Source organism: Pogoniulus pusillus, chromosome 19, assembly GCF_015220805.1.
Source record: "Pogoniulus pusillus isolate bPogPus1 chromosome 19, bPogPus1.pri, whole genome shotgun sequence".
NCBI lineage: Eukaryota > Metazoa > Chordata > Aves > Piciformes > Lybiidae > Pogoniulus > Pogoniulus pusillus.
In genome coordinates, this window is record NC_087282.1 from 7,842,070 (window position 1) to 7,865,487 (window position 23,418).

Genomic DNA, 23,418 nt, shown 5'->3' on the forward strand with positions numbered 1-23,418 from the left:
TTGGAGTTTGTTCTTGTATTTTCCTTTCTGGTTTGAAACATTGGGTGCCTGTGTGTTTAATCTTGAACTGTGAACTTTTGTTTTCCTTTTTCCCTCTCTTAAATTCCATATTCAGAAGATGTAATGCTAGCACTTCTTTCCTTGCTGAACTGCAAAGAAAGGAGTGTGAATGACCTCAAGTGCAGACAGGCAATGGCTGTCTGGGAGTCTGCACAGTGACTGGCAGCATGCTGCTGTTGTGTGTTGTTGGTAGTTCATGTTCTGAATCCCTCAATTGAAAGCTTCAGTTAAAATGATTCTGGATTTTCCCCTCTACTGCCATAAAATACTGCTTCTCGGGGCTAAAGAGGTTTTGCTATATTGCTGGAAGGGGAAAAAGAGTAATGGGGTTGTGTGTAAGTGCATAAAGCAGCACATAGAGGTATTTTCCTACCTTAATGATTCTAAGATCATCAAGCCCAACCATCAGCCCAACACAACCATGGTAAGTCATAGTCATAGGCTGGTTTGGGTAGGAGGGGACCTCTGAAGGTCATCTCTTCGCAGAATCACAGATTGTCAGGGGTTGGAAGGGACCTTGAAAGCTCCTCCAGTCCAACCCCCCTGCCAGAGCAGGAACTCCTGTGCCAGATGAAACAGAAACACATCCAGGCAGGTCTTGAATATCTCCAGAGAGGCAGACCCCACAACCCCCCTGGGCACCTGTTCCAACCCTCTCTGCAGTGAGCAGGAACATCCTCAACTAGATCAGGTTGCTCACAGCCTTGTCAAGCCTGTCCTTGAGTATCTCCAGGGATGGGGCCCCAACTACCCCCCTGAGCAACCTGCCCAAGTCTTCCACCACCTTCATGATTCAGAACTAATTCCTAGCATCCAATCTAAATCTACTCTAATTTCAATCCATTGTTCCTTACCCTGTCACTATAATGCCTCATTAAAAGTCCCTCCCCAGCTCTCCTGTAAGCCTTCTTCAGGTACTGGGAGGCTTCTCTAAGGTCTCCCTGGAGCCTTCCCTTCTCCAGGTTGAACTGACCCAACTCCCTTCAGCCTGTCCTCTAGCAGAGGTGTTGCAGCCCCCTGATCACAGAATTTCTTAGATTGGAACAGACCTTCAAGCTCCCCAAGTCCAGTCATCAGTTTCACACTGACAAAGCCTTGACCAAACCAAATCCCTCAGCACAACATTTAATCACTATGAATTGCTGTGATTGGAAGGGACCTCTAGCATCATCTAGCCCAACCTTCATCCCAGCAGCCTTCATCACCAGACCATAGCCTCCAGCACCACAGCCACTCTCCTCTTAAACACCTTCAAGGGTGGTGACTCCACCACCTCCCTGGGCAGCCTGTGCCAGTGCCTGACCACCTGCTCAGGAGAGAACTTCCTCCCAACATCCAACCTAAACCTCCCCTGATGCAGCTTGAGGCCATTTCCTCTTGTCCTATCTTCAGTAATTGGGGAGAAGAGACCAGCTCCAGCTTCACCACAACCTCCTTTTAGGTAGTTGTAGAGGGCAATAAGGTCCCCTCTCAGCCTCCTCTTCTCCAGACTAAACACCCCCAGCTCCCTCAGCCGCCCCTCATAGATGATGTTTGCCAGACCTCTCCCCAGCCTCATTGCCCTTCTCTGCACCCACTCCAGCACCTCAATGTCCCTTTTACACTGTGGTGTCCAAAACTGGGCACAGTACTCGAGGTGTGGTCTCACGTGCTGAGTACAGGGACATGATCACCTCCCTCCTCCTGCTGGTCACACCGTTGCTGATCCAGGCCAGGATGCTGTTGGCCTTCTTGGCCACCTGGACACATTGCTGGCTCATGTTCAGCTAGCTGTCCACCAACATTCATTTTTGCTGGCCCTCCTCTGGACCCACCTTTGGAGGTCCCTTCCAACCCAAACTCTTCTGTGGTTTGTGATAGAAGATGTTTTAAAAATGGGATGCTATGGTTGATCATTTTCTTTTCTTCTTTATGGCTCCACCCTACTGAAAGAAAACCCCAGGGTTATTTGGAAAGGTTGCTGATCTGACTGATTATTTTACAGTGACAAAAATCTAAGCCTTCATTTTATAATGACAAGAATCTAAGTGAGTTAAGGTTGCTGTGCTTTCATCTGCAGGGAAGGAATCCATTCTTTTTGGAGCCATCTATTTTGATTACCATCACAGACGGAAACAAACTGACAAATACGGCTGGAGTTCAAGAGGAGGTAAACTTGCATCACATTCTTTTCAGTTACTGCCTTGCAAGTTGGCTCTGTCATGAGATGAGTATTTATGCTTCTTTCCTGCTAGTAGTACTTATGCTTCATCAACCTGTTTTGTTCTAGAGAACAGAAATGATGCTGTCAATGCCTAGCCCCTGAATTCATCATTCACATTTGTTTCCAGACCATAATGTCAGATAACTCAGTGGATAGGAATGGGATCTTTTACAGAGTGATGAAAAAAATTTGAGCATTGCTTTGTCAAAGACTTTGAAAATATTCTGCAATCTCTTTTTGCCAGCTCCATCTTCCTTTGAATTCTCCTTTGCCTGGAAGTGAACTAACCAAAGAACCGTTTCGTTGGGATCAAAGGCTGTTTGCTCTGGTGCTGCGTTTGCCAGGAGCTGCATCTGCTGAACCAGAGCAGCTTGGGAGTGTGCCTACTGATGAATCTGCTATCACACAGATGTGTGAAGTTACAGGAGGTAAGGGGATGCTACTTTGCTTTGCCTCACATTTGATAGTTGCCTTAGTGTGTATCTTTGCCTTTGATTCAATGCTGCTTTCTCCCTCTGAATCACTCAGTGCCTCTGTCAGTCTGTGGGGTGCTTTTTGAACTTGGTTTCCAGTAGCACAGGAGAACTTTAAACTAGAACCTTATTCCTGTTTCAGATCTTCCAGATGTGGGAAATTTTTTCTTAAGGCAGCAGTAGGAGGAATTGGAAAATCTCTTAGATTTTCCTTCCAGAAATTTGGCTTTGCTCAGTCATGAGATTTGTTATTTAAGTGCTGAATTGAGTGGGACAGGTCATTACTAAGATGTCAATTCTGTTGCAGGGCAAGGAGGCTGAATTTGATCTTCTCTAGGCTAAACAACCCCAGCTCCCTAAGCCTCTCCTCATAGGGTTTGTGTTCCAGGCCCCTCCCCAGCCTTGTTGCTCTTCTCTGGACACTTTCCAGCACCTCAACATATCTCTTGAGTTGAGGAGCCCAGAACTGGACACAGCACTCAAGGTGTGGCCTGAGCAGTGCTGAGTACAGGGGCAGAATAACCTCCCTTGTGCTGCTGGCCACACTGCTCCTGAGCCAGCCCAGGATGCCATTGGCTCTGCTGCCTACCTGGGCACACTGCTGCCTCCTCTTCAGCTACTCCCTACCAGCACTTCCAGGTCCCTTTCTTCCTGCCTGCTCTCAGCCACTCTGTCCCCAGCCTGTAGTGCTGCTTGGGGTTGTTGTGGCCAAAGTGCAGAACCCTGCACTTGGTCTTGTTCAATCTCATCCCATTGGCCTCTGCCCACCCATCCAGCCTGGCCAGGTCCCTCTGCAGGTCTCTCCTACCTTCCAACAGATCCACATCTGCTCCTAGCTTGCTGTCATCTGCAATAAAAACCTCTTCCTTAATGGAGGTGACTCAGAACTTGCTTTCCTCTTTTCCCTGTCTCGTTTATCCCTCGCACAGGTCGTTCTTACTGCGTTCGGACCCAGAGAATGTTGAATCAATGCTTAGAATCTCTAGTTCAGAAAGTCCAAAGTGGAGTTGTTATTAACTTTGAAAAATCAGGACCAGATCCAGCTCCTGTTGGAGAAGGTAAAGTAACTGATTTGGTTTTCTCCTAGAGTTCAATAGAAACCTTTTGCATGCATTTAAATGTCTTTGTCCTTCCTAACAGCTTTGCATTGTAGTGTCTGGGATGCATCATATGCCTGATACATACTCAAAAGTAGTGATAAATCTTACATGCTTCAGTGAGAGAGTTTTGATATCTTTTTTAATACCCCAAAATCATTCTGCATCTGTTCTTCAAAGCTTTTGAACAGTTTATGTGTTTGTGTTTAGTCCTGCCTTTGTGTTTTCACAAGTGTTGGTTTGATCCTTGCTAAATTGTGCCATATTTGCACAGATTTGTGTGAATGATCAACCTCCTTCCTAGCTCTTCTCTCACTCATTTCTCACCTTTTTGTTGGGGACTGAGAAAAGTGTTTACAGAAAGCAGTAGTTTGAATTAGTGTTGTCAGTTCTTGGTTTTAGAATAATTAAATCTATTACTGCTGTGTTTGAAACACTTCAAGTAATATTTATGCTTTATTTTCTGGATGTTTTCATTCTGTGAATTGATCACAACACAAGTTTTCAGCTCTGTGTGTGTGTTAATAGCTGCAAAAGAAATGCTGTCTGCAAAGAGCAAGGAGTTCTTTTTCTAGCTGCAAAGGAAGTGCATAAGAGGGGAGAGGAAAATGCACTCCTGATGTGGAGCAGTTGTTCAGATTTGCCACAATTCATGGCTTAAGTAGAGAGAGAGAGCAGTTCATAGTTAGGAAATGAGGATCTTCCTGGAATGTCAGAAACTTTATAGCTTTTAGGATCTCCTTAGCTTTAGCCAGCTTTAGTCCTGCTTCCATTTTTTGAATCACTTCTTTCTTGCTCTCTCTCTATATATTTCTCCTCCCGTTGCTTACTTCAATGTCATCTTATTTGAAGGCTTTCCTGTAATGCTGTGCAGGACAGCACCTCAACAGACTCCTGTCTATCTGTTGGCCTAAATGTTCTCCTTGGTGACAAAATAGCTGATGAAGCTTGGGGTTTTCAGTTTTTATCACACTTAAATGGTGTCCTCTGGGTACAAAAGAACAAAACTGTTGAAGTTTTCCATTTTTCATGAATTGAGAAAGTCCTAACCTAGAGAGAAGTAAAAATCACTGTGGTAAAAGCAGAGAAACCAAACTGATGAGCACCTGAAAAGTGTGTCACGTAATATTCTTGGCCAGGGGTCTAATGCAAGGGAAAATTAGTCATGGAAAATGGCTTCAAAATGAAGAAGATTGTTGAAATGGATGAGCTCTGCTGTGCTGTTGGGTTTGAAGAGCACTCCTGGAAAACTAATGCCAGGGATTTTGTACTGCTACAAACTCCTTATGAGGAAAGGCTGAGACATTGGGGGCTGTTTAGTCTGGAGAAGAGCAGCCTGAGAGAAGCTCTTATTAATGGAAGATCTTTATGAGTATCTGAAGGGGAGGTGTCAAGAAGGAGGCAGACTTTTTCCAGTGGTGTGCTGTGATAGGACCAAGGCAGTGGACACAAACTGGAACACAGGAAGTTCTACCTCAGCATGAGGAGAAACTTCTTTGCTGTGAGGGTGCTGGAGCCCTGGAACAGGCTGCCCAGAGAAGTTGTGGAGTCTCCTCTGGAGAACTTAAAGATCTGTCTGGATGTGTTCCTGTGGGACCTGCCTTAGGTGATCCTGCTTTGGCATGAGTGATTGGGATCTTCAGAAGTCCCTTCCAATCCCTACCACTCTATGATTCTTTGACCTCAAGTGTGGAGGGGAGTCTGTGCTTGTGCACTGTGGTAGCCTGCTGGAGAGCAGTCAGCAAGTGAGGTTTAAGTGATCTATGAGTTTCTTACTGATGAGAAATGTGGTGAGAGGTCCTCCTGCAAGAGAAATCTGACTTCTCCATGACACTTCTCTCCAGTTTCAGTTTTCACTCAGTCAGTGAGCTTTGCATCCCACATAGGACTGTCAATGTCAATTTACAGGTGCAGCAGAACTAAAAATGATAGCCTTGCTCTTGCCTCTCAGGTCCTTGTCAAGCCTTAAGCAAATGCCCTTTTTCATCACATGTGTGCCTTGCTGCACTAATTATCTAATGGCTATGCCACAGGAGCAGAAGGGCAGATGTGGCCATGTGTTAGCATTGATTGAGATGATTACTGTCTTGCATTTTGATGTGTGAGGATTTCCAAACACTGATGTGGGTCTTTGAAACAACTGTAATGAAACGCCTCGTGTGAAAATCATGCTGGGAGAAATATGCATGCAGGGAGATCTTCTTTCTTTGGTTGATGTTTATTTTGCTTTCTTTAAATTTTAGATGGACTTGTTGATTCCTCCAGGCCCATCAATTCATTTGCTTCTCAACCCTGGCATAGCTGTCACAAACTAATATATGTACGGCCTAACCCTAAAACAGGGGTTCCTGTTGGCCACTGGCCCATCCCAGAGTCTTTTTGGCCTGATCAGAATTCACCAACACTGGTAAGTAAAATAAGAACTGAAAAGGGCATTCTGCAGCTCATTACACAGACTGAAAAGGAAGAGTGTAGTAGTTCTTTATCTTACTCTAATATGATCTACATGAAGGCTGTGGAGGAACTGCTTACAAAGGTTTGTAGCACCAGGTCCAGGGGAAGTAGTTTGAAACTAGAAGAGATTTAGATTGAACACTTGGAGGAAGCTCTTTACTGTGAGGGTGGTGGAAGCCCATGTCATACTGGCAGCTGTGATAATTAAATCACAGAATCAAGCAGGTTTGAAGAGACCTCCAAGCTCATCCAACCCAACCTAGCACTCAGCCCTAGCCAATCAACCAGACCATGGCACTAAGTGCCCCAGCCAGGCTTGGCTTCAACACCTTCAGCAACAGAGACTCCACCACCTCCCTGGGCAGCCCATTCCAATGCCAATCACTCTCTCTGACAACAACTTCCTCCTCACATCCAGCGTAGACCTCCCCTGGCACAGCTTGAGGCTGTGTCCCCTTGTTCTGTTGCTGGTTGCCTGGTAGCAGAGCCCAACCCCACCTGGCTACAGACTCCCTGCAGGTAGTTCTGGTTGCCCAGGAATGGTGGAAGCCCCATCCCTACAGATATTCAAAGTCAGGCTTGATGACACTCTGACCAACCTGCTGTGCTAGACCCTGTTCACTGGAGGGAGGTTGGATTAGATGACCTTTAGAGGTCCCTTCCAACCTGATGCATTCCATGTGTATCTCCATCTCTGGAGATACTCAAGGTAAGGCCTCTGGATGACCTGATTTAGTGGAGGTTATCCCTACTCACTGCAGGGCAGCTGGACCAAAGAACCTTTAAAGGTCCCTTTGGACCCAATGTGTTCCCTGATTCTCTAGCTTAGCTTTTAAGCACCCTTTTAAAGCAACTTGTAGCACTGAATGGTATTATCTAATGTAGCTAGTGTGTGCTGTGATGGGTTTTGCATCTGGGAGTTTTACTTTCAGCTCTATGGTTTAGTTCATTTGGTAAATGTGTTTTTTAAAGACCACAGAATTGAGCTATAAATTACTTCCCATACCACAAAAGATTGTGATCCTTATCTGTTTTAATCAAAGCTTAATAAAACACATTTATTTGGGGAGCTAAAAAAAAAACCCTTGGGTTTGATAATAATCAGCCAATTTTTTTTCTTTGTACTCTTTATGTATGGGCTCTTCCTTCATTAACAGGAAGAATTAAAACTGCAACAGTAGTTACCCATAATTCTATAAGCATAGAATCAGGCAGGGTTGGAGGAGACCACAAGGAGCAGCCAGTTCCAACCCCCTTCCATGCCCAGGGACACCCTACCCTAGAGCAGGCTGCACACAGCCTCAGCCAGCCTGGACTGAAACACCTCCAGCCATGGGGCCTTAACCACCTCCCTGGGCAACTCATTCCAGCCTCTCACCACTCTTCTGCTCAACAACTTCCTCCTCATGGCCATCTCAGCTTTGCTCCATTCCCTCCAGTCCTGTCACTACCTGATATCCTGAAAAGTCCCTCCCCAGCTTCTTTGTAGATCCCTTTCAGAAACTGGCAGGCCACAAGAAGGTCACCTGGGAGCCTCCTCTGCTCCAGCCTGCACAGCCCCAACTCTTTCAGTCTGTGCTCACAGCAGAGCTGCTGCAGCCCTCTGAGCATCCTCCTGGCCCTGCTCTGGACACTCTTCAGCATCTCCACATCTCTCTTGTCCCAGGGGCTCCAGAACTCCAGGTGGGGTCTCAGCAGAGCACAGCAGAGGGGCAGAATCACCTCCCTGGCCCTGCTGGCCACACTTCTGCTGCTGCAGCCCAGGCTCTGCTTGGCTTTCTGGGCTGCAAGTGCACACTGCTGGCTCCTGTTGAGCTTCTCCTCCAGCAGCACCCCCAAGTCCTTCTCCTCAGGGCTGCTCTCCAGCCACTCACAAACAAAACGAGGGAAAGCCAGTATTTGTTTCTCCTTACTGAAATGATCACACATTTCACAGTATCACAGTATCACCAAGGTTGGAAGAGACCTCACAGATCATCAAGTCCAACCCTTTACCACAGAGTTCAAGGCTAGACCATGGCATGGTTTACCCTAAAAAGATGTCTCTCTCAGCATGTTCTCTTTCTCTGCCTTGAAAGTAATCAAGTTTCTCAATACCACTTAAAGATTCAAAGCTGAAAAGAAACCAGACTGGGTAGGGAGTGTCTTGAGATAGAGTGAACAGAGTTTCACATCTGTACCTCTTGAAACATCAAGCTGGGAAGCAGAGCTGAAATTTTTACTCTTAAACCTGTCTGTGCCTGGCACAGAGGTTCTGAAATACCAAAATAGAGGATGTTAACCACCTTTTCTCTTGCTGGGAAGAATGTGTATGGATGGCTTTCTATTTTTAAATGAGAGAATTACTTCATTGTGGGAGCTTGTGTCCTTTTTAGAGGGGATGTAGTAGATGTTTATAAATATCAGTGGGCTGGGAGTCAGGAAGGGAGGGACAGGGGTGGGGAGTTGAGCAAAGCTGGAGGTGGGGAGATTAAGACTGGACGTGAGGAGGAAGTTGTTGAGCATGAGAGTGGTGAGAGGCTGGAATGGGTTGCTCAGGGAGGTGGTTGAGGCCCCATGGCTGGAGGTGTTTGAGGCCAGGCTGGCTGAGGCTGTGTGCAGCCTGCTCTAGGGTAGGGTGTCCAGGCCCATGATAGGGGGATTGGAACTGTCTGATCCTTGTGGTCCCTTCCAACCCTGACAGATTCTATGATTCTGTGACAGCCTCTGCTCACTTGTGCCCTGGGATAGCACAAGGGGCACTGGATGTAAACTACAGCACAGGAAGTTCCACCTCAACATGAGGAAGAACTTCTTGTCTGTAAGGGTGACAGAGCACTGGAAGAGGCTTCCCAGAAGAGTTGCGGAGTCTCCTTCTCTGGAGAGTTTCAAGACCCAACTGTATGTGTTCCTCTGCAACCTGTGCTAAATTCTATGGTCCTGCTCTGACAGGAGGTTTGGACTCCCATCTGCAAAGGTCCTTTCCAAACCCTGACTTCTGTGATCCTGTGAAACTGTAGAAACAAAGAGTTTAAGCCTATTAGATGGTAAAATACACGTATATATGAATCTTCCTAAGGTCATTTATTTGTTAACCATAAATACCAGACAGTTGATAATGTTAATGTGGGTTTTTTGTTTCCTTCTTTCCAGCCTCCACGCACAGCTCACCCTGTGGTGAGGTTCTCCTGTGTGGATTGTGAGCCAATGGTAATAGACAAGCTTCCTTTTGACAAATATGAGCTGGAGCCTTCACCCTTAACACAGTACATCCTGGAACGAAAGTCTCCCCATACCTGCTGGCAGGTATTTGCCCTTTATGTCAAACTAGAAATGTAATGGGTGCCTTAAAGTCTTTGTGAGCCTGGAGAATTGGGGTTTGGTTGCAGACTGCATCTGATGAGAAGAAACATGTCAAGGTTTCAGTTACCTTCTTTCTAATACAATTATCAGGAGTCCAAATGAGTCTTCCCTCTACAGGCTTTGTAATCTCATTTAATTCTCTTTTTAGGTCCCTCTCATTTTGTTAAGAAATGTGTCCTGCAGGTTCCATTTTCAGCTAAATTGAAATTCTCTCTAGGCTTCCATTTGCTTACAGGGAAAACCTAGCTCTAGTTTCCATCATCTCACCTAATCAACAGCTCCAAATCATTTGCCCTAGATGGGTGAGGCTGCTAATGGGAATTGAATGGAAGCTGCTGATCTTGTTGGCTGGACTGGCCTTGAAGAGGTCAAAGTTCTGGTACTGAAATTCTTTGTTACATGCTCCTTTTGTGATTTACTTTTTGGGGGATAAGTGACTCCTTTGTGTATCCCCTACAAAATAAGGTGTGGAATTTCCTTCTCAGTGTCCTTGTACAGCAGAGGTTAATGTGCACACCAAAAGTCTGCCAAGTGTGATAATTTAGCTGGAAAAATGGGCTTGAAGCCTTCCCTTTCACATTTCTGTTGCCCTAACAAATACTACAGCTTAACTTTTTCTTCTCATTATGCATTTTTAGGTGTTTTTTGATAAACTTATTTCAGAAATATCCTTTAAGCATTCATAGGGACATTATTTATTGACGTTATTAAGATTACTCTGCTGTCTTTCAAACACTTTTTCCCATCCCAGCCACACATCGGAACTTGACAAACTAGAATTCAACTCATTGCCTTAACCATGGAACAAACCTTAGTCCTCATGGTCTGGAAAAAATAGAGGAGAAAAAGAAACACTTCTTACTACAGAGTTTTGGGCTAGAGGGGGTTGCAAGGGCTGCAGGTTTGGGGCTGGAGGGAGCGCAGGGGCTGCAGGTTTGGGACTGGAGGGAGTGCAGAGGCTGGAGGGACGCAGGGGCTGCAGGTTTGGGCCTGGAGGGAGTGCAGGGGCTGCAGGGAGCACAGGAGCTGCAGGTTTGGGCCTGGAGGGAGTGCAGGGGCTGCAGGGACCACAGGGGCTGCAGGTTTGGGCCTGGAGAGGGAGTGCAGGGGCTGCAGGTTTGGGGCTGGAGGGACACAGGGGCTGCAGGGACCACAGAGGCTGCAGGTTTGGGGCTGGAGGGACACAGGGGCTGCAGGTTTGGGCTTGGAGGGAGTGCAGGGGCTGCAGGGACCACAGGGGCTGCAGGTTTGGGGCAGATGTGTGTTATTCTTTCTGTCCCAGTAAGAATCTGTAGCATCTTTACCCAGCTGAAATAGTTTGTATCTCTTGCTCTGCAAGGTTAATACCCTCATGCATACGCACTTTCAAATCAAAACCAAATCAAAAAGTCAGTGTTGAAGAATATTGGTGCTTGACATAATGGAGAGCCATCCCTTGACTGTTTCTTTTGTTTTGCTTAATTTCTGTGCTTTAAAAGTCGTTTTAGATTTCTTTTAGCAGCACTTCAGATGCAGTCGTTTGAAATCTCAGCCATTTAAATTCAGTCAATTTCAAGTTCAGCTATTACGTGAGTCAGGAAGCTAATTTCAAATAGATTACATTTTAACATACCTTCAGCAGCTGTCCCCTGACCTATTTGAAATGATTTCAGAAGCTTTTCAGAGTATCACTTCAAAGTGGTTTCACTAAAGCTTATTCTGTGCAGAGCATTCCCACACTGAATTGGACCTACTCCAAAGTTTTATGGTGAGGCTTAGTGTAGGTCTGTGCTCATCTCGATGGGTGCATCCTCAATCTTTGCCTGTCCTTGATAATTTTCTGTCTTAATGCAACTGGATTCAGGTTAATTTTAGGGTTTTTTAAGTGCCTGATGCTTCATTTTCTGCTAACAGAGTGAATCTCTCTCGTTCTTTGTCAGGTATTTGTGAGCAGCAGTGGAAAATACAGCGAACTCGGCCATCCGTTCGGGTATTTAAAAGCAAGCACTACTTTAACCTGTGTAAACCTCTTTGTGATGCCTTACAACTATCCTGTTTTACTTCCCTTGTTAGGTAGGTAACACATTTACCTTGGACTGTCAATGCAGCTACTTCAGACTAAAAGAAAAGCAGTAATGGTTGGTGTTCTGCTTTAGTTTTGAGGCGTGTTAAAATAATGGAGATCAGAGAGTAGAGAATGTTGCAAACTCTTTGGGAGGAGAGGATTTTCATACCCCCTCTCCCTTTTTTTCTCTCCAGCAGAGGAGGAGAGCTACCTGCTTCCAGTGCATGTTTGATGCTGTTCACCTCCTAGACACGTAGCCTCTTCCTTAACCTGGAGTAAGCTTCAACCTCCATTCTTTTCCCTCATTTAGGGTGTGGTGTATCCAGGTTTTGCAGTTGCTCTTGGAGCAGCTCATTTTTTACTGGAAGATCAGATGCAGTGTGTGTCACGGGTGTTGGGAAGAGGGCATTCCCTGATGCAGTTTAGAGCACTAAGGAGGAGCTGAGCAGTGAAACAGTCTGCACTTTTTCCCTCCCCCAAGGACCAGTGTTATTTGCTTTGTTTCTTTTTGTTTTTACTCCCACTATGAAATTACTTTCTACAGGAAAGGTGACATAAGAAGGTGCTGTGTGAATAACTGCCATAATAATTGTGGCTCTTAGGGTTGTGGCATAAAGGTAATGGTAGAGAGAAGAGCTTCTTGGGTGCTGCTCACCCTTTTAGTTGCTGATGCTATAAGGTGATTTGGGTTTCTTTTTTTTTTAGTCAGTTATTTTGTGGATGTGTTTATTGATAATAACAGTGGAGATCAAGAGAATTAACCATGACTCTTACTGTCTTATGCAGGACTTTTCATTTCTAAAGCCAAAAAAAAAACCCCAAAAAGACCACAATACACTTCAGGAATGCTTGTTCATAATCCTGGTTATAACCAAAGAAATGAAATTTGTGCTTGCTGGTAAATTGGAATGTGTCTTACCTGATCATCCATGGAACCTAACAAATGTCCCTCAGTCTGCAAGTAGGATCCTTGGAGGCTAAATTAGAGTTTCTGCAAGCTTGTGGTTACTGAACTACTGTAGCTGAGAAACCATCACTGATACTAAATGTATTTCCCTGTTCATTTTGAGGTTGATGTTTTCAGTGTTGCTGGCAGCTCTTAATCTTACCCCTGCCTTTTTTTAAGCCCTTCCTACTCTTTGGAGAAAGACATTTTTCAGTGTGCAGTTTGCTGACCTGGTATCCCACATCTTACATTTCTGAAGGCTGTTTTAAAGGAGAATGCAGCCCTTCTGTGTTGCTTGAGTTGCAAAGGAGATGTTTTTTTCTCTAGAACACAAATGCTGTGCGTTCCATATTGCTAACACACACATCTACACAAAGTGTGATGTTCAGATCTTGTTCCAGGACTTTGTTTATCCTTGATCTCCGAGGCATGGTGGAATTAAGTTCTGTGGAACATACAGAAAACACCAAAGCAAATCTGGCCTCTTTTCTCCTTAGCAGTACAAGAAATTACTCAAGATAATAAGCAGCATTGCTGTTAAATGGTTTGTGGATGTTTTAAGCCCCACTGACTCTGTGTTTTTAGCTAGGTAGGTGCTGTTTCTGTCTCAAATCATTCCCCCTCATGTCTCTTAATAGCAACGGTTCAGATGAGCACAGCTTGGAGAGTGTAAAACAAATCTTTTCATTGCTCTCACCTGTTTTAGAAAGGATACAAGACCTTCCCAGCCAGAAGTCTGCTCTTCAGCCACTACCTCTGATACCACTGCCTCAGTGCAGTTCTAGTGACCGCTGTCCTACTGGAACAATGTTGTATTGAAGGACAGTGGCTTCGCTTGGGATAGTCTCTCTCCGTTCCTTCTTGGTGCCTCTTACAGACCAAGCCAAACTTACTGCCTTATCCAGGTGGTTTATGTGTGTTCAACCTTAGAAACAGATAGCAAGATGCTTAAGAATTCTTTTTCTTGCATTTTTTGTTTTGAGCAGGGGAAGGTTTAATTCTTTTTGTTTTGGAAGATAATGGAAGAGCTCCAAAAGAAAAGTAGGACAAGTCTGCATGAGCAAGCTTGTAGATGATACTTGAGCAAACTGAAACAAGTTGTAGCCAGTCATGGCTGAAGTAGATAAATTGTACCACATCCTAGAGATTTGGTGATTTTATATCTCCCTTTCTGCAGGAGTGGATTTGTGAATGCTGTAGTCTGCCCTAGCTTGTAATTTAATGGGTCTGCTTTTAGTATCTGAAGCTTTGTAAGGAGAGGAGCCAGTTAATGAGACATCATAAAACAGGCAAGCTGCAGTCTGTGTGTTAACCTGATCCATGCACTGTGATAAATTGGTTCTGTCAAAAGTCCTGGTCTCTAGTCTTCTCCAGAGGTAAGACAGGCCACGTGGGAAGTGCTGCTGCAGCTGAGCAGATCCTTTTTGCTCTCGTGGGAAAGGCTAGAGAGGCACCACGACTAGCTGGGGGTCATGGTTTGCTCTGAGAACTGAGGAAGTTGGGTGCAGTTCTTGCCTTTTTTTGTGTGTGCTCATTCTGAGGCAGACTTGTGAAGACAACTTCACAGATGCTGTCATGCTTTGCCCACAGATCATGGAAATCTCCCCTCAAAGGGCTGTTGCCTGTAGCTGATACTGGCAAAGTTACTGTATTTCAGATACTATTCTGTTTAGAAACAGTTGTACGGCCAAGATCTTAAAGTAGAAGTCAAAGGAGAGATTGAGAAGCAAGCTTAGCAAAGATGAGGTGTGCTCCTAGATGCTCCTCCTTGCCTAAGAGCTTTCCTTGGCTTCTCTTAGCTGGCTGAGTGGGAGGACAGGTGCTGCTGGGTGATGGGAGAGGTTACTCATTAGGAGTGTCAGCAGAAGCAGTAGTGAGACAGCCCTGATGGAAATACCACAGGAAGATGGTTAATGCTCTTTCTTTGTGGGTCTAAATGTGCAGAAGGATGAACACTTGGAGAATGTCTGCCTGTGAAGGACTGCAACGTGGGTAGTTTCCTCTGCTGCTCTTACAGCTGCTTGAGAGACTCTGCAAGTAATGATTTGATATTTGAGATACTCAGGGCTGTCTCTCACCAGCATGAACAGAAATGCTTCTGAATGCCCCTCCTTGCCTAAAAGGCTCCTCCTTAGCAAAGATGAGATGTGTTTCTAAATGCTTCTCCTTGCCTAAGAGCTTTCCGTGGCTTCTCTTAGCTGTCTGGGAGGACAGGTGGTGGCTGTGCACTAAGAAGGATTATTTATTGGGAGTGTCAGCAGAAGCAGTAGTTAGACAACCCTGATGGAAATACCACAGGAAGATGGTTAATACTCTTTCTTTGTGGGTCTAAATGTGCAGAAGGATGAACATTTGGAGAGTGTCTGCCTGTGAAGGACTGCAGCATGGATAGTTTGATTCTTTTACAGCTGCTTGAGAGATCCTGCAAGTAATGATTTGATATTTGAGATACTATGGGCTGTCTCTCACCAGTATGAACAGAAGGAGAGCCAAAGCAATGGAAAAGGAAGGCTGGAATAAATTCTTTTTTAATGGTGGATACTATTTGACATTCTAGTGCCTTGAGTTTGGCTAGATTGCCTGCAGGGAAGCATCCTGATTCCTGTAAATGTAAAAACCACGAGTCTCTGCTGGTTAAAGCAAAGCCTGTTACTGCAGAGTCATTCAAAAGCTCAGAATTACAGGAGGTGAGAGGTGGTGGTGGACTTACTCAGGTGGAATTTAATATAGAGTGATGATGTAAAAAACCTATGTGAAGGCTTTACTGTGGGTTACATAGTGCAAGCTGTCACTCGCCTGTGGGCTGTTGTCACATGAACTGTTTTTGGGACTAGGCTCCAGCTGAAATAGTAAAATTACCTGCTGACCATTCTTTTCTTATGCTCTTGGTTTGTGTTTGGCTTTTGTTGGTTTTGTTCTTTTTTTCACTGAGCTTGAAAGTGCATCAACACCCCTTATGTGTTACTGAGGGTTAAAGATGTAGATTGGTACCCTGCTTGTCACAACTGAGTTGTTTTCTACATCCCCTTGAAGTGCATAAAGACTTTGCAACAGAGTTTTAAATGCCCTGCTCTGTCTGTAGCTTGACCTGATCTGTTGAATTGTTGCAGCCTCCTAGCCCTTTCCCAGTGGTTTTAATACCATGTTCCCAGTTACACAGTGCATTTAGCATCCTCTGAGTGTAGAAGCAAAAGGAATTCTACCTCAAATGATCCACACAGAAAAGTAGTAGCTAAAAATGAATAGGTGGGCTTAAAACTTAACTTATGAAGGGATTTCTTCAGTACTTGGTGGATTTTCTCTATGAAAGTTTGGGATTTAATCTATGATGAAGTCATAGTTAACTGGATTTACTCTTTGCTCGTTGAGATAAATTACTATGTGCAGCACAGGGCACAAGAAGTACATTTCACATGCCTGTGGTTGCACTCTGCCAGCAGTGTATGTCTCAAACTCTCATGATAGAGGCAGGTAAGGTGTTGATGTTGTGATGTTGTCATTGGAACTTGGGGCTGTGTTAACCACTGTGACTGTTAGGGGTTGGTGCAGTGAGTTTGCTTTGTGGGGAAGCTCTCATTTGAAATAGGCAAGTCTTTGCTGAAGCTTTGCTTAGGTTTCATGGAATCATAGCATGGCAGGGGTTGGAAGAGACCCCTGAAGACCATCTTGTCCAACCTCCCCCTGCTAGAGCAGGGTCACCCAGAGTAAATCACACAGGAACATGTCCAGGTGGGTTTGGAGTGCTTCCAGAGGAGACTCCACAAACTCTGGGCAGCCTGGTCCAGTGCTCTGGTTTGTAGTTTTTTTTTCCTTATGCTTACCTGTTCCAGTTTGTGTTCATTGGCCCTTGCCCTCTCACTGGGCACTGCTGAGAAGAGTCTGGCTCCACCCTCAAACCTTTGATTGATCAGCATTGATGTGACCTCTCCTCTGGAATAAACAGTCCCAGGTCTCTCAGCCTCTCCTTGTCAGACCTGTTCCACTGCCCTCAGCATCTTAGTGGCTCTCCAGTAGTTCCTTGTCCCTTTTAAACTGAGAAGCTCCAAACTGGGTACAGTATTCCAGACTGAGGCCCTCACTAGGGCTGAGTAGAGGGGGATGGCCAAGGTCAGGGAAGTGACTCTCCTCCTGCTGCCACAGGCTGCTACCATACTGTGGGGAGAGGATCAGAACTGGCTCCCCAGGGTGCACTCTGAGTGTGCTGCTGGAGAGTGCCTGTGCAGCCCAACTGCAGGGCTTCTGTGCTGCTACAGTGCAGGAAATCAGTCATAAAGTGCTGATAAAGGGGTTTAAGGTTCAAGCTGTACTCACAACCAACTCATGGACTTTAAACTATTAGGACATACTGGAACTGCAGACATTTTACATCTGAATGTTGGGGTCGTTTTGCTGTGTTTTTCAGTTTTGACTGTGGAAAAGGATAAATAACTTCCATTTTGTTGCCAAAAGCTGATATGCCTATGAGCTAAGAATGGATGCTGGTTTATCTTTGCCATATGCCATGATATCATCACAGGTTCTTTTGGATGATAGTGAATGTGGTAGGGTGTTTTTTAAGTGGAGTTACAACTTGTCCTTTCAAACTCCACCCCACTTCCTTCAGGCCAGGAGAGAAGGAGCATCCCTAGTGTGTTTTTTTTTGTATGTGATACAGAATTTAGATTGGAAAATATCTCTAACTGCATGGGGTGACTATCAGAACTTGAAAAACATCTGTTCCATTTGTGCACAATACCATGCAAATAGATTTTCTTCTCCAAATAGATGTTGAAAACTCAAATCAGGACAAAACAACTTCCCTTGCTGCATCTCTCTTTTGTGCACCTCTTTTCATAGAATCAACCAGGTTGGAAGAGATCTCCAAGATCATCCAGTCCAACCTAGCACCCAGCCCTATCCAGTCAGCTAGACCATGGCACTAAGTGCCTCATCCAGTCTTTTCTTGAACACCTCCAGGGATGGCAACTCCACCACCTCCCTGGGCAGCTCCTGTCTCCTGTAGCTGTCCCCAGTGATTTTTGGACATCTTTCTCCAGTCCTGCATATCCTTATGGTAGCCTCACTTTGTCAACAGGCTACAGCCATGCTAAGGAGAAACTTGAGCTTGATAATTTGAAATGATCAATTGCAGCATACTTTGTTCACTGTTGATGTTTAGAGGTCACTGTTTCTAGTGTGCACAGCAAATAGGTACCTGCTTGAACTCTGGTTCCTTAACAGTACCATGCACACCTCTTGTGTGAGCAAGGCACATCTGAAAACCTGTCCAAAGGAAGCAATCTGTCTGCCCTTCTCTTAAAGGGCAGCAGGTTTGGTAGTAATTATTGTCTCTCATCTGTATCTGTGGGAGAGTTTGCTGCTGTGGCATGAGGCAGGCAGTGTGGCTGGAGGTGCATCTCTTCTCTAAGGGCAGCTGCTGCTAGTGTCAGCAGAATCCACCAAAACTGATCTGAGGGATTCCTTGCTCTGATATTTTAATTTTCATTTTCTTCCTTTCCCCCCCACCCCCCCTTTTAATGTCCAAGAATATTTTTACTGGAGACCAGAATTCATCATACAGGTTGAACAAAAGAAAGCTGGGTTGAAAATGGAGATTGAATCAAATGACTGTTGTTTGGTTTGATCAGATACAGATCAGATCTGATGCAAGAGAGAGGCCAGGGAGGTGAAGAGCTAAACAGGTGGATCTGTTGCACCTTCCATGCTGCTAGCAGTTGTGTGCAGTATTTAAGTCTGGTGTACTCTCTAAGTTTGACTACAATGAGGACTTGATCTGGATTGTCTACTGCAGCTAGGATTGGGGAATCACAATCCTTCAAACCTAAGGCTAAGACCAGGGTTTTTCTTTGTGGGGCAGCCCCAATGGGAGATGGGTGGAGGGAGGAGAAAAGGAGGGGGAAACCTGACACTTTGAATTTTGGATGATGGTCTAGGACTGTATCAGTGAAACCTTTTCTCTTGTTTTTCCTTGTTGCAGATGATTTGTTTAAGGTTCACAAACTTAAGCCAAACCTGAAGTGGCGACAGGCTTTTGACAACTACTTAAAAACAATGCCTCCTTACTACTTACTGGTATGTTCCTTTCTCATTTCATCCTCCTGGGTATAAAGGCTGCTGTGAATAGTCCTGTGCATCATACCTCTTCCTAGTAAATTTTGTTTACATAATGATGCTGACGACCTTCTAGGTAGTAAACATTTTGCTTTGCAGAGGTATGTAGATCAGGTCTAACCTTTGAAAAGAAATAGCATTTCTTGTAACACTGAGTTCTAGTTAATATGTTAACATTTTCCTATGGGGCTTCTCTTTGTTAAAGATGAAATAAGCTTTGCTCTAAAGTACTTCAGGTTGTTCAGAGAACTCAGAGTTGGGATGACCTTTTGGTAACTGGCTAAGGGAAACACAGAGTTGTTTGTTTATGAATGTGGGTGAAGTGCTAGAACTCAGGAAGTGGATACCAAGAAAGGGTGGTGGGGATGGAGGGGGGAGGCACGGTGTCATCTTTTACATGTAGCTTGGACAATGCACCTCAATATGGACTTGCATCATCCCGGCTATTCTGGTACTGAAGCCTTTGAGTGGATATTGCCAGTGGCACCACGTTGTCTGGTGTCTTGGTAATGTGGCATAATGTCCATTGTGAGCTAGTTAGCCTGCCAAACTGATGTCACCTGTTACCTGAATAGACTGGAATTTTAGTGGCCCAAAGCTGGAAAAGCTAGAGCACTGCTCCACGTGCCTTAGCTTCCTGTGATTTGAGCTGATTAAATTAGTACTTTTGAAAGACTTCTTCTCTTACTATTGTGTATTTTGTTTTCCTTATAGCCATTAAAGAAAGCCCTAAGGATGATGGGAGCTCCAAATCTGATATCAGATAATTTAGATTGTGGACTTAGTTACAGTGTTATCTCTTACCTTAAAAAACTCAGCCAACAGGTAGTATTGATAAAACCTTTGCGATTAGAAGTGCGTTGATGCTTTAGTTTGTGGTACTCTTGATGCTGAAGCAGTCAATCCCTGGGGGAGTTGCTATGGGGGTGCAGCACTGATGCTAACTGAGGATGGTTGAGCTTGCCCACTGCCAGCATGGATCAGTCCAGAGGGCTTCTGTAGACAGTGATTGTGCCTTCTGCAAGCGGTGGAGAGGAGTGTGAAGGAGACCTCTTCATCTCTATCTGCTAGATCTTTAAACTCCCAATGATGATCACTGATTGGATTTATGACTGCCATTGTCCTTCACAGCTGAAGTCAGAGGCTTGCTCTCAGACTCTTGTTTATTTCCATGTGTGCCTTGGCAATGTCCATGTTCCAAAAAGCAAAAGACCCCAAAGCGTGTGGGTGTGAAATCACAGCTTCCTGCTTCCTTCAGCTCACATCCATCCCATGTCTTAAGCATGACCTGGTGGGGAAACAGGGTTTTTTTCTGTACCCTTTTTGTCTTGTCAGGAGTGCCATTGCAGGTGTCAACTGAAAGCCATCCCTCCTTAGCATGAGTGGTTCTTACAACAGCACTTTAATATCTAGAAGTCAGTGGGGAAGCAGTGCAGCCTTTAAAATCACACAAGAGGGGGGGAAAAAAAATCCTACACCTTAAAGAATGCACAAAATCCTATTCCAAAAAAAGTCTCTGAATGACTGAGCATTTATTAGACATGAAACTTGCTGGGTTATTTGGTTTTTTTTTTAATATAATACAAATTTGCATATCATCTGCAGTATGGAGTTGGAATGGCTTGAGATGGCTGCTGTGGTTTTCACAGACATTCTCAGCACATGAAACAGCTTAAATGTGTTAGATACATTAGAAGCTTCTGTGTAGGGACCAGCAATTCCAGAACTCTGCTGTGCTCTTGCTGGCCTTGTTTACAGAGTTGCCCACAGATAATGAAGCAAAATCTGCAGAGGATCAGATCTGGGGGAGAAGTGGGTTACAATTACTGTGGAGTTTGGGGTTTTGGTTGGTTGGGAATTGTTTGGTTGGGGTTTGGGGTTTTTTTGGAGGTATTGCAAGTGGGTAAAAGGAAAAAAAAAATCTTACTTTGAATACAGTTAAAGCTTAATACAGTGAAATGATCTGTAGCTATAATAAACCTGTGCTAAGTGAGGAAATGCTATGTGCAAATGGAGCAAATTCCTGTTCTCTTCTGACTTCTCATTTGTCTGACTACAGACAGAGTGCAAACCTTAGCCTGATAGGTTGTATCAAAAAGAAAACCTCAACTTAAGGTGCTATACCCAAGTCAAAGTGTTGGTTTAGCTGTAACTTTGCAGTAGCCTAAGGCATCCTGCTTTCCTTTCTTTCCCCCCCGCCCTTTAAAGCTGATTCTCCAGGGACAGAAGAGTCACAGACTTGCAGCAAAATCAGGGATAGTCACAGCTATCCATTTAGCTACACTGGCTAAATACTGCTCGTTCTCCCTATGTTATAACACGTTAGGCTTTCTTTCGACTTGAGAGCTGATCTCTGTAATCCAATCTATCCCTGGGGTAGTTGGTTCTCCCATTTGTTTGAGTAGTTGGGAAGGAAATGTGTAGTTTTCTGTTGAATACACAGTGTGGTTTTTATGCTGGCAGTCTGCAATGCCTTCTGATTTCTTTAACTGGTGATGTGATTCCATTTTAGACTAAAATAGAGTCGGAACGGATAATAGGTTCAGTGGGTAAGAAAGTTCCACAAGAAATTGGAATAAAAGTGAAAAATCACTCCAGTGGCCTCTCCTTGGTACACAGTAGGGATTTTAAGCAACTGCTGCAAGGGATCACTGGGGAATCTCCACTGAGACTGGCAGAAACAAACATGAAAGAATTTGCTGGCTTCCACATCGGACTTTTAAACAAGGTACACAAGGCAGAAAGATATCCTGCATGACTGAGCATTTAATCTCCTTTGTTTGAAATGCTAACTTCTATGGACCTAGTGTAGAAGGAGGAAGGCATTTCACTGAGTTCTGAAGGCTGAATGAGGCTTTGAGCAAGCTGGTGTAGTGAGAAGGTGTCCATGCCCACGGGCAAGAGTGTTGGGACTAGATGGTCTTACACATCCCTTCACCCCAGACCATTCTGTTCATCTGTTAGTGGTGGCAGATGGAGTTTCTTTAAATGAAGACTGAAACAAAAACCTGGTTCTTGCAGCATTTTAGTTACCACAAAACCAGGAATTGTAAGGCTACTTGGTTGGAAGGGACCACAAGGATCATCCAGTTCCAACCCCCCTGCCATGCCCAGGAACACCCTACCCTACAGCAGGCTGCACACAGCCTCAGCCAGCCTGGCCTCAAACACCTCCAGCCATGGGGCCTCAACCACCTCCCTGGGCAACCCATTCCAGCCTCTCACCACTCTCCTGCTCAACAACTTCCTCCTCATGGCCAGCCTCACTCTCCCCACCTCCAGCTTTGCTCCATTCCCCCCAGTCCTGCCACTCCCTGATATCCTGAAAAGTCCCTCCCCAGCTTTTTTGGAGACCCCCTTCAGATCCTGAAAGGCCACAAGAAGGTCGCCAGGGAACCTCCTCTTCTGTAGCCTGCACAGCCCCAACTCTTTCAGTCTGTGCTCACAGCAGAGCTGCTGCAGCCCTCTGAGCATCCTCCTGGCCCTAAAGTTACCTCAGATTAATTTCTTCTTGCTATATTTAACCTGATTTCAGTGTATAGAAGGATTTCTGTGTGTGAGAGCTGATGAGCTTGACTGAAGGCTCTTTGTTGTCACCACACCAGGATTTGAAGCCGCAGGCATTCAGAAACGCATACGATATTCCTCGTCGCAACCTCCTGGACCAGCTCACTAGAATGAGAACCAACCTCCTGAAAACACACAGGCTTATCTTGGGGCAGGATGAGGGTAAGTAGCCAGCCACTGCTGAGCGGCAGCTTGCAGGGGGTACAGCCACATTTTATTCCCTAAAGCAGTGTTTTCTGTCCTGGGTGTGGCAGCAGTAACAGAAGTATCATCGTTTGAGTGTTCTTTTCTTGACCCTGAAGGGGAAAGGAGAAGACTTTTGCTTTTTGTCATGCAAAATGTCAGGTTTGCTTTGAATTTTGTAAATGAGGTTGATGGGAGAGCTTTCCTGTATACTAAAGTTGAGTAGAAATGTAGTTTGTTTTGATTGATATTTTTTTTGGGGGGGGGGGATCTTTTTTGTAGTGATGATGTCTTAGAGCAGGGAGGCCTCTTTGTTTTACCCTTCCTAGGTGCTGGTGGTTTAAATGCAGTTGCTAGCATAGAGATTAAACTTGCTTGTTCTTCATTCTTCTGCAAGTGAAGCTCACCTCTTGCCAGCCTCCTTTCTGAACCTGTAGCCTTCAGTTCTTGTTTCATAGTGAGAAGGAGGCAGTCATTTCTAGTTTGCAAATGCTACCACGTGCCCTCAAAGTCTGTCAGGTTTTTAGTGCTTCATTTTAAAGTGGACTAAGTGAAGCTCTCTGGTTCTGTTGCAGACTGCCTTCATAGTGTTCCTGTTGCTCAGATGGGGAACTACCAGGAGTACCTGAAAATGATGCCTTCACCTCTTCGAGAGATTGACCCAGACCAACCAAAAAGACTTCATACATTTGGCAATCCATTTAAACAGGATAAGAAGGTAGGAGGAGCCACACTTTCTGCTGTAGATTTATATTGAATTTGTTTTGAAATCATTTCTGAGTAGAATTTCTTTCCCATGGTTGCACTATGTTGCTAACTGTCATGTACAGAGAGCAGTGCTGCTTTTCATGTCATCCAAGAGAAACCTGTAAAGAGTTGTGCTGGTTTATTGTGGCACTAGCCTTAAGTTCAGTGTAGGTTCAGAGTGGTTTGAGTTG

The 23,418-nt window shown here is 44.8% G+C and overlaps 1 protein-coding gene across 7 annotated transcripts in view; it reads left to right on the top strand.

The window, feature by feature from the left end:
• Window positions 1–23,418, top strand: part of LOC135183863 (integrator complex subunit 6-like) — a 54,261-nt gene that overhangs the window by 24,685 nt on the left and 6,158 nt on the right. For 3 of the 7 annotated variants that reach the window (XR_010305742.1, XR_010305743.1, XM_064159124.1), the window contains exons 4-14: window positions 2,120–2,209; window positions 2,508–2,691; window positions 3,666–3,794; window positions 6,077–6,240; window positions 9,420–9,572; window positions 11,549–11,681; window positions 18,597–18,691; window positions 19,445–19,555; window positions 21,243–21,458; window positions 22,336–22,459; window positions 23,056–23,198. Coding sequence is in view for 5 of the 7 variants with exons in the window: in XM_064159124.1 (XP_064015194.1) it covers window positions 2,120–2,209; window positions 2,508–2,691; window positions 3,666–3,794; window positions 6,077–6,240; window positions 9,420–9,572; window positions 11,549–11,681; window positions 18,597–18,691; window positions 19,445–19,555; window positions 21,243–21,458; window positions 22,336–22,459; window positions 23,056–23,198 (1,542 nt within the window). In the remaining 2 variants the exon portion in view is untranslated. Of the gene's footprint in view, window positions 1–2,119; window positions 2,210–2,507; window positions 2,692–3,665; window positions 3,795–6,076; window positions 6,241–9,419; window positions 9,573–11,548; window positions 11,682–11,867; window positions 11,949–13,325; window positions 13,545–18,596; window positions 18,692–19,444; window positions 19,556–21,242; window positions 21,459–22,335; window positions 22,460–23,055; window positions 23,199–23,418 lie in introns of those variants that run through there. The other 4 variants (XM_064159126.1, XM_064159127.1, XM_064159129.1 and 1 more) reach the window with 4 other exon arrangements.